A 10173-nucleotide genomic window follows, 5' to 3' on the forward strand; every position below is an offset into this window, starting at 1 on the left:
GTGTGCCTTGGAGCCGGCCAGCTGACCAATCAGAGCAGACTGGGCTCTGGTTTCAGACGTTTCAGGTGAAAAGAGGTGCTGCAGCACAGGCAGTATGAGAAAAATAAAGAGCTTTTTGAACATTACAGCATGGAGACATGTCACAGAATACAAATATGGACCTGGACATGAGGAGAATGTGTCCTCTTTAAAAAGTACAATTCGTATGAACTGGAAACTCGAGCCAACGTTAACAGGACTCTTTATTCGAAAACGGTGTGGTCTCACACCTGTTACACAAAAGATTGAGAAGGGAATGCTAACAGTTCTTCTTTTCTTTTTAAATTATGTCCTCAAAAATATCTGTATAAACTGGGAATAAACGTTGATGCGCGCTGGAATCGATACAAAATATTGTGGAAAACGGCACTGAAATGAGAAGCAGGACTGTGTGTTAGAAGCGTCTGTAGTAGCGGTGGGGGGGGCCGTAGTGCATCGGCAGGTCCATCATGTCCATGTTTTGGGGGAGAGGCGGGTGTACGGGAAGGTTTGGATGGTGGTGGTGGTGGTGATGGTTGTTGTTGTTGTTATTGTTCATGGGGGGCAGGTGTGGTAGAAGGGGCACGTAGGGGGCCGGGGGTAGTCTGGGTAGAATCACCTGCTGGAACATCATGCCCTGCGGTGGAGGAGCAGGGGGGAATTGAGCGTGGGGGGGGACGAAGAGGGGAGCCTGGACTGCCAGCGGGTGAGGGGGGGGGGCCGGGGCGGGGTCCTCTGCCGCCGGGCCCACTCTGGGTCGCTTCACCTCTGTGATCGGCTCCGGGGGGGGGCCGACCCGCTTCCCCGAATTATCTGAGGAGAAGAAGAAGAAGAAGAAGAAGAAGAAGAAGAAGAAGAAGAAAGGGGGGGGTTAGTAAAGGACTTCCTGTCCGGTTTTCTAGCTGATGTCGGACTTCCTTCGCCTTCTTTACACAAACACTTTGAGACAAACCAAACACAGGAAGCACTCGGCTGCCTGTTTATAAATATTGTTGTAAAGACAAAGAATAATAATGCAACAGTGCAATATGTCCCTGCCAACAATCAGTTTAAGAAAAACAAACTGAAAAACAGAGCAGTTGTCAATAGTTTCAACAGTTCCTACAAAATCATTGATTTCAGTTCCCAGTGAGCATCAGACTCTCTACTGACCGGAGCTCTTCTTGTTCAGCTCGGCCTCTCCTTCCTTCTGGATCACCTGAATGATTCGCTCGTCGTCTTGCTGCAAAAACAAAAACACAGAACTTATTTCCAATCAGACAAAAAATGTATCAACATTATGAGAGTGAATGTCACTCTTGCTGTACCCCGATAATAACAAAAACATCATTTTACATTCTCTAAGGCAGATAGGACTGAAGCTTGTGATGCAGATGTATAAAAAGGTCCAGCCAACATAGTGCTCGTTTAGCTGCGGGCTTGTTGTGTCTGCCGAACAATTCGAGGTCAGAGCTAATGTGGAGGGGGGGTGCTGCAGTTAGTCATAACAACATGCCTATGTAGTCCCAATAAACTAGACCTGAATCAAACATGCTCATCTGCTATTGAATGTGATGTCTGTTATATGGTCTGCCTTTTCTTGTGTTCAAAGAGGACAAACAGTATTTCGACAATAGTTAAAATGTTCGTTTTTAAAGGCTAAAACGGCAAAGATATTGATGTTACTCAGCTACGACTCTAATCTTATTCTACACAAATTATATTACACATAACATATTTCAAAGTCGATCTAGAATGAATGGCAATAAAGCTTTGAACTATTCAGTTCAGCCCTAATATTGATGTATTTGTGACCTAATGAAATACACTTTAATGCCAACATAAAGCTAGTTAGATGAGTCAGATCTTCCTACTCTCACTCTTGACACAAAAACCTTTTAAAATAATCAAATGAAGGCAGCCGTCTCCTTTCTAAAGGCCCTGTGGTCACCAGTTTTTATCTATTTGTTCTTGGCATTGCGCCGGGAGACTGGCGGTTGTCTCCTCTCTGGAGTTTCTGGGTTGTCTCCAGCTCATTAACAGCTCGGGACTAATTGTGGTTTCTGGGTGCCAGGGACACTGCAGCCAGGTAACCGTGGGCGACCACAGAATCAGATGGTCAGGGTCAAAGTGCAGCGAGAGTTAATGAGCATCTCTGTGTGAGGGCAACACAAGGAATAGAGTGGCGCAGGAATGAGTCTGAAACCTGGAAATGAGTTAGCGTCTCAGCACTTCTAGTTCCCTCGTCTCAAAGTCAACCGTTTTTTTTTTTAACCATTCTTGGTTAGACGCCTTTAATCTGTGGTTATCACGAGTTTAAGAGATTTTCCGTTTTGAACATTAGCCGCCTTTAGCTTAGCGGTAGTGACGTGGAGTCATGTGACCGTGATAGCCTAACGTTAGCCTTTGACATCTAGAGATTGCATTTATGCCTTAACTATTATAAAGGTGGTTAATATGTGGAGATGATCCTGCTGAACAAAACGTGTAAGTATCATAAATGTGTGCTAGCCATAGATCTGAATTGTTGGCAATACTCCCATTGAGTGACTCGCAATCCCATTGGCTTTTAGGGGAGGGAGCCCTTGGGATGCTAACCTTTGGGTTGTCACTCCACCACTCTATAGGGAATGAATGAGTAATGTTATCCTTCAAAATAAGAGCGTGTGTGTGTGTGTGTGTGTGTGTGTGTGTGTGTGTGTGTGTGTGTGTGTGTGTCAGTGTACCGTGGGGTCGGTCCAGAGCGAGCACTTGCGGCAGTGTCTGCAGGGAGCGCCGGGCGAGCGCGCGTGTTGGCAGAAGTGGTTGTATCCGGTGATGGGCTCCCTGCAGAGGTAACACATGAAGCTGCCGCAGCGACACGACATCCGGTTACAGCCCTCGGACTTCACCAGGCCTGTGGCGCACTTCACACACTTCCTCACCCGGGCCGCCGTCATGCGCTCCTCACTGGGGACAGAGGGGGAGATAAATGAATAAGGAGACAAATAAGGCAAGGCCAGTTTATTTATATAGCATTTTTCAACACAAGGCAATTCAAAGTGCTTTATAAAAATGAAAGACATTAGAAACATTAAAGCAAAGATAATAAAACGTGAATACAAGTTACAGTGTGATATGTGAATAGTTCAATTTAAACTAGCGGCAGTTTTCTAACTTTTTATATTCCTTTCATCCAAATAAAGGAGACACATGTAGCACGCTAAATAAAAACACGAGACGGATAAACTTCCTTCTTCTGCATGTCTCAGAGTCTTCTTTGTGTTTCTTGAAGTGAAATATTTAAAATCTGAAGCTCAGCTTTGTTTTAGTATTTCCTTGTAGGCATTAACAAAAAGTTAGTGTCAGTGGCAAACACATGAAACATGTTGAATGAAGTATCGCCGCAACACTATTTTAAATAAAGGTGAAATACTTTTGTTTTTGCTTCCTTTTATTAAATCAAATATGATATTCTTGAGATTTATATCTCGTTTTTAGTCATATTTCCTTTGATGTGGCTCAAAACTGTGCCTTCTATTATTCTGTCTATACTTATTTTGATTGGAGTTTTCATCGTTCATGACTCGAGTGATCTTATTTGTGAAGAACTCGGATATCTGGAGGTAAACGACACATTTCTCATTTCAGTGTTCTGGCACTTCCTTTCAGTGAATCTAGGGGATCATTTAACTCAAGAAGAATCCACCTTTAAAATATAAAGGTCTTGATATAAAAGCAGGGTATATGCAGGAATCCTGAAGTCAGATGTAATTCCTTTTAAGACCTTTTTAAGACCCTTTCCATACATTTTAAGACCTCATCGCCACTTGGAGTTCTAACCGGTTACCTTGGCGACACACTTCACCTCACATTGACTATATACAGTATTGATTGTCCTTCCTCCGTATCTTCCAACCATTTGGACGCAGACTTGCATTTCCCCATAACGATGTTGTTTAACAACCGGCGTAAACGGAGCTTCGCGCGCTATCAAGCAGTGAGCGTGCGATGTTCTGTTCAGATGACGTCACATCCAACGGGATGCCATAAATAAACTACACAGAATCACACTACACACCTACGCAATGATTACATTCAGGCACACTGTAGAATACAACCTCTTTGGACCATTTATATACTTATTGAAAACAAGCTACAAAATGTAATACCTTGGAAAATGCCGTTTAATACTTTTTAATAGCCTTCATTTTCACTAAATTGATTTATCAACTTTTAATACTTTTTAAGACCCCGCGGACCCCCTCTTATAGCTCTGTTGTCTGTCCACTGATGCGCCTTCAGCTCTTTGCATTTAGGGGATTATATAATGTTCCTCTGTCCTGTTAGAACCATCAGCTGCTCTGATGTTTCTACCAGAACACTTCCTGTCTCTTTCAACACAAGGAAGTAAGAAGATCTGTGTTTGGGCTCAAAACAGGAAGTACTGCCTGTGTGCCTCCTGGGCCACAGGAAGCAGACGGCCTCTCCACTTCCTGCACTGTTGTCCGTGAAACTGAGCTTTGAGCTTACCCAGCATCCTCTCTGGGTGAGGAGTGGAGAGGACAGCGAGAGAAACGTCTTCTAAGATGTGTTCTTGTTTGCAAGCTGGTATAATCTTTAATTGTGTGTGAATGTGTGCCGTCCTGATTTCCAATCTTACCCTGTTGCCGTTTAAACTACTGAATTAAAAAAGGTCCAACTTAACTTATCTTAATTTATAACAATAGATCTCTTAGCAGCATCGTTATATGTATGTATCAAGAGTTTTGTAACCTTTGCTCGACCCAAATATAACACTTGATATAATCCTGTGGAGTCTGTATATGACAGACTCATCTGATCGTTAGCGTAGTCGGCTCAGTGTCCGTTTGTCTCGTTTACTTACAAGAGCACCCTCATGCCGATCTCGTCTCTCTCCAGGACCTGCTCACACGTCTTCCCCATGTGCTGCTTCCACTGGACGTGACACTTCCTGCAGCTCTCCTGAAGGAACACACAACACAGGAACCCAACAAATGTCAAAACGAAGGAAAAGAAAGAATAAGAGAGTGAAGAGCGATTTGTTTCAGTAAAATCTCCTCATAAAAGGTATTTAGTTTAAGTTATCCCAGAAACAGGATTTAAATGATTTATAAAATAGAATTATATTTGGTTTAAAATGGTCAATCAGATCAAAGAAATGTAGAAAAAGGGGCTAGAAGTACATGCACTCGTTGAGATATTCTGGATTAGGCCTCGTTCGCCCCACCGCTGCTAGCATTAGGTTGCTCTGTGAAAAACAATGTGCATCAAGATGGCGGCACATAGCTCAACAACTAGACCGTGAACCGAAAACGATAATTTAAGGATCCTTTTCTTCCTTAGCGGAAACATCTTTGACTGAGATCAGGAGTCTTTAGTTCACCCAAATCGGTGACTAGCAGACGTATCAGAAGTGTAGTTAGCGTATTTTATTTGTTCATACGTGTTAGCTTGTAACTAGCAATGGCTGAAAAGGCGTTAGTGGTTGTGAAATATAGAATATCTGCTAACACGCACACACACGTTAAATCAGGGGTGTCAAACTCGCCACATTCGCATAATGGTTGCACTCAAAGGGCCGGTTGTAACTATATAAATATATAATATATATAAAATAATGTATTATATTACATTATTGCCTCTGAATTGGATTATTATCGGATAGGATAATAACTTCGTAATTAACTATGTCTGAAAGCAGAAGTCCAGGGCAAATAATTGCAAGTCTCTTCAGTGCGCATGTCACAAAACGAGATGCATTGTGGGACATGTAGTTTATGGGCAACCTGCTTCTGTAAAGCGGCATGTAACCGTATAATAAACGTATTATATTCTTTGCAAGCTCTTGCGGGGCCACATAAAATGAAGTCGCGGGCCGGATTTGGCCCCCGGGCCTTGAGTTTGAGACCGCTGCGTTAAGTGGAAGAGCCGGGGATCGAACCACCAACATCCGAAAATTGAGAAAGACCCACAACCTGAATTGCCCAGTATGAGACGTACGTGACTCTGAGAGGGTCTTTGGTCCACAGCATATAAAAAAGCCATATGGATAAATCAACAAGGTTAACAACCTGATTTATTTAAGTGCGTATTTAATATATCACCCAATTACTAAGATATAATTCCTCCCTCACTCACTGCCCCTCCTCTGACACTACTCCAGTTCCTGCTGAATAAGAACATTCTCCATCGTCTGCGCTATATGCTGCTGCCACTGCAGGGACTTAGACTTACACAGCTAGGTGTGGCTCTCCCTGCAAATGTGTATGTGTGTGTGTATGTGTATGTGTATGTGTGTGTGAGTGACTGCAGCAAGATTGGCTCGCCGCTGACTGTTTGGTTGCCTAGAAACAGCAACTCCATCCTCTTTCGCCGTGTCAACCCGAGAAACACCCACACAGACACGTTAGCTCGGGGTTGCCTCCCTCGCTAACCCTTAGCTAAGTGGTGTCACCATTAATATTTGAACCGTTCATCCAATATTGAATACGAGGCGTGGGACGGGTTATGCTGTGTGATCCACATCGCCACGACAACCCTGAACCTGGGGAGGAAAGGTCACAAACACACACCCTCTGCGTCCTCTTCCTGCAGCCAGTGTGTGTGTGTGTGTTATTCTGTCATCTCAGGCTTGCAGCTCTCACAATGTTCCCGGAGACGTGTGTGTGTATGTGTGTGTGTGTGTGTGTGTGTGTGTGTGTGTGTGTGTGTGTGTGTGTGTGTGTGTGTGTGTGTGTGTGTGTGTGTGCAAGGTCAGCCAGAGGGTGTGGAACTGGAGTTTTCCTTGGCATTTGGATTGGGTTTGCTTGGAAAGACTTTACAGAGGCACACAAGGTCCGTTAAGTCTTACTGTGGTAGCTTCAGGCAAAGAAGGAGACATTTTTCAGGCTATGTTCACATTTTTGGATTCATAAAGGGAGTGTCCATGAAACAGACTCTCTGGTGATGAATCAGTAAAACGTGGTTCTGTAGAGGAGGGGGAGAAAGCGGACTCATGTGTCAGACAAAGCCCCGGGAGGCAGAGCGGGGGAAGATCGCCCCCTAGTGGTAACCTAGACACCAGGAAGAGTCACACCACAGGAGAGAGAGAGAGAGTGACAGAGTGCGTGTTTGAGACTTGTTTGACAAGCAGGAACACACCTGAGTTCTTATAGCTCGGCTAAAAATACAGCCGGTGACGTCGAGCTGAAACTCTTCCTCGGGGCGTGGCTTCCCCGCCCCCCCCCCAAGGGCGTCTGATTTCAATAAAAGCGAGAGTGGCTGAAATGTGACCAAAAGGTTGCACACACATTTATCGTACATTTCCAGCAGCTTATTGAGACGTTAGACTGAAGCACTGTTTCTGAGTCAGTCCTGAAATGAGTTCATCCCAGGTACGTTAGAGGGTCTTGAACCTGCCGTCTACAGTGTAATGGTGAATGTTCTTGAAACATGTCTTAATATTTGTCCTTGTCCTTTGAAGATTTCAGACTTGATCTGACAATAAAGTATTATCGTAGTTTGAATCTTGGAAACAGTTATTTTTAACCTTTTTTTTTTTTGTCTCTACCTCCATTCACTCCACCCATCTTGTCCTCCCACCCATTCACTGCATTCCTCCCCCTTGGGTGCTCCCCCCACCCGGTATCACCTTCCTGCATATTCATTCATACCTTTTCTTTGTAACTCTTCAACAGTGGTGCAGGCTGCAGCTGCCCTTATAAGGCAAGCAGCGTGCAGAGTTTCTGATGGGAGGGGGGGGGGTGGGGGCTGCATCGAGTGTGCACGGGTGTGGTAATTTTTTTTGAGTGTTGTGGTGGGGAGGCGGCTTTTACTGCAATGGAATCATAGTGCAGCTGTGGTAATGTATGAGATCTCACAGATTTATCTCTGGCCTACATTTTGACATTCCTCCACATGAAGCAATCACACTGGAGGAACAAGGATGTCCAAATGCCCTCATGACCACATGTGGAAAACATTACCAGGAGGGGGGGTCAGACAGAGCCAGGGGAGAGGAGAGAGAGAGGCAGGAGAATCTGGGTCATTTCGATCTGAACCACATTTGAAACGAAGGAGGAAGTGTCTCCGACCAATCAAAAAGCAGCAAGAGGGGAGTGGAGGCGCAGCCGGCCAATCATAAGGCAGTGTGGGGAGAAGGCGGGTGGGGTTTACAGGAAGTGTGTCAGTTACATAATGAAGCCCCTCCCTGAGACTCAGGGTCGACCACAGGCTTGAACCGGGCTTATGCTGATAAAAATTGGGGTGGCGTTTCGCCACAGAAGTTTCACTTCCTGATTCCTACAAAATGTAAAAAAGGAAGTGACTTGTGATATGTTTCTGTTACCTTACAGATTACAAAATATGCTTTTTATTCTGCTATTCTTATTTTTGTTTTCTCCGCACTCTCACTTCGCTGTACATTTCCTCATTACGGGTGGATTCAAGTATTTCGGATTCAGACTCCTACATGACTTAAAGAGGAAGTCACTTGTTACACAAAACAGCACCGGCCTCGTTTCCTTCTCAACTCAAAAGTCATTATAATGCTGTAAATAACATTTAACATACATTCATTCTAGGAGATCCAAATCTGTTGCTTTCTGGTTGCAGATTTACAACATTCAGAACAGAGATCTGGAACATGTCTTTTTGTATTGTTGGGTGTGTGAATGTGTGTGTGATGTGAAGCAGCTGTGCAGCGACTCTGCAGCAACACACTGTAAACCTCTGGCTCCCTCTACAGGTGAATGGAGGGAACAGCAGGACAATCGTTCTCCCCTTATTCATAAAACCTGACAAGTCTGTTCTACAAATTGTGTCGCTCGATTTTGAAGCATTAAAATGTAGAAAATGTAATATTAGGGACAGCAGGAGCATCACAACATACAGTTGTTTATCTCAAAAACACATTTTCAAACTAGATGCCAGAGGAAATAGCGCAGGCTGGACGAAGTCAGCAGATGTAATAATAAAACGTTATACTCTGACAAGAGGCAGAAGAGCTCTGTGCGTTATCGGAGAAGTCTGTAAACAGATCATAAATACTAAAAAGGAGAACGTGGTTTATGGGAAGTACTCGAGGCGACACTTTCCACAGCGTGCATAAGACAATCAAATCACTGTCTGTCATGTCATCTTACACGGTTACATTTACTTTAGAGCTTTGGTTTGTTTAATTATTAGTAGTTAGGTACAAATTCAGCAAGAGGACAGTTTTAAAATAATGTTTTGAGAGCTTATATAATATGATCCTTAATCAAACTTGCCACGGGTTTATAAATCAACTTGAATTATCCATTTTATGTTAAATGTAATTTAAAATTGGGTATTTTATTACTTTAAATACATTGTTGATTATCCTTTTACTTAAATAATATTTTCGATGCAGGTCTTAGTTTTTAGTGTGTGTGTGTGTGTGTGTGTGTGTGTGTGTGTGTGTGTGTGTGTGTGTGTGTGTTTCGGTGTGTGTGTCGGTGTGTGTGTCGGTGTAGCAGAAGCGAGTGAGAGACACAAAAACAGAAACAAAAAGAGACACAGAGAGGCGGGTTGTGTTTGCGTGGTGAGAGTGAGAATATGAGTGTGTGTGTTTCTGCTATATAACGGGAGATTTGAGACAGGCATCCAAAGGGACGGCCTTGGCAGACACAAAGCATCGCCTCCCCCTTACATTCCTCAGACAGAGGGAGGAGACGGGAGATAAACAGAGAGCGGAGACCTCGCCTCATGGAACCGTTTCATCCTCTCTTCGTCCATCTTTCTGATCCAAACACACTGGATCTCAAATCGCGTATTTAGATTAGTTTCTGTTTGGAGTGAATACGTGTGTCCCTACTGTATGGCAACATGCAGTGCACTGTAGAGTAGTGCAGGAACGAGTCCTAAAACGCAGGTATTAGTCAGCATTTTTGCACTTCTGGTTCCCTTGAGTTACGTCAATGTTACTTGAATATGTTTTTGGTTGGATGCCTGAAATGAGTTCTGTGGTTAACAACAAGTTAAACAACAATGAGACTAATAAACGTCATCACTCCGAACATTAGCCGCATTTAGCTTAGCGGTGGTGGCGTGAAGTCATGTGACCGCGCTGTAGTTCCTTTATAGCCTGACGTTAGCCTTCTGGTGATTGCAGTTACGCTTGGTAAGTGAGTGGTGTTAAAATGTGGAGATTATCCTGCTGAACAAAAAACGTGT

General features: G+C 43.8%; 1 protein-coding gene across 1 annotated transcript in view; it reads right to left on the reverse strand.

Moving 5' to 3' along the window:
• Positions 1 to 223: 223 nt before the first annotated feature.
• Positions 224 to 10173, reverse strand: part of LOC104956910 (E3 ubiquitin-protein ligase RNF216-like) — an 11439-nt gene continuing 1489 nt past the window's right edge. The window contains exons 2-5 of the mRNA XM_010784481.1: positions 4865 to 4962; positions 2724 to 2946; positions 1171 to 1240; positions 224 to 831 (exon numbers count right to left, since the gene is read on the reverse strand). Of these exons, the coding sequence (XP_010782783.1) occupies positions 434 to 831; positions 1171 to 1240; positions 2724 to 2946; positions 4865 to 4962 (789 nt within the window). The 3' untranslated portion in view covers positions 224 to 433. The remainder of the gene's footprint in view (positions 832 to 1170; positions 1241 to 2723; positions 2947 to 4864; positions 4963 to 10173) is intronic.

This window comes from Notothenia coriiceps, unplaced genomic scaffold (assembly GCF_000735185.1).
Source record: "Notothenia coriiceps isolate Sejong01 unplaced genomic scaffold, NC01 NC01_scaffold00026421, whole genome shotgun sequence".
NCBI lineage: Eukaryota > Metazoa > Chordata > Actinopteri > Perciformes > Nototheniidae > Notothenia > Notothenia coriiceps.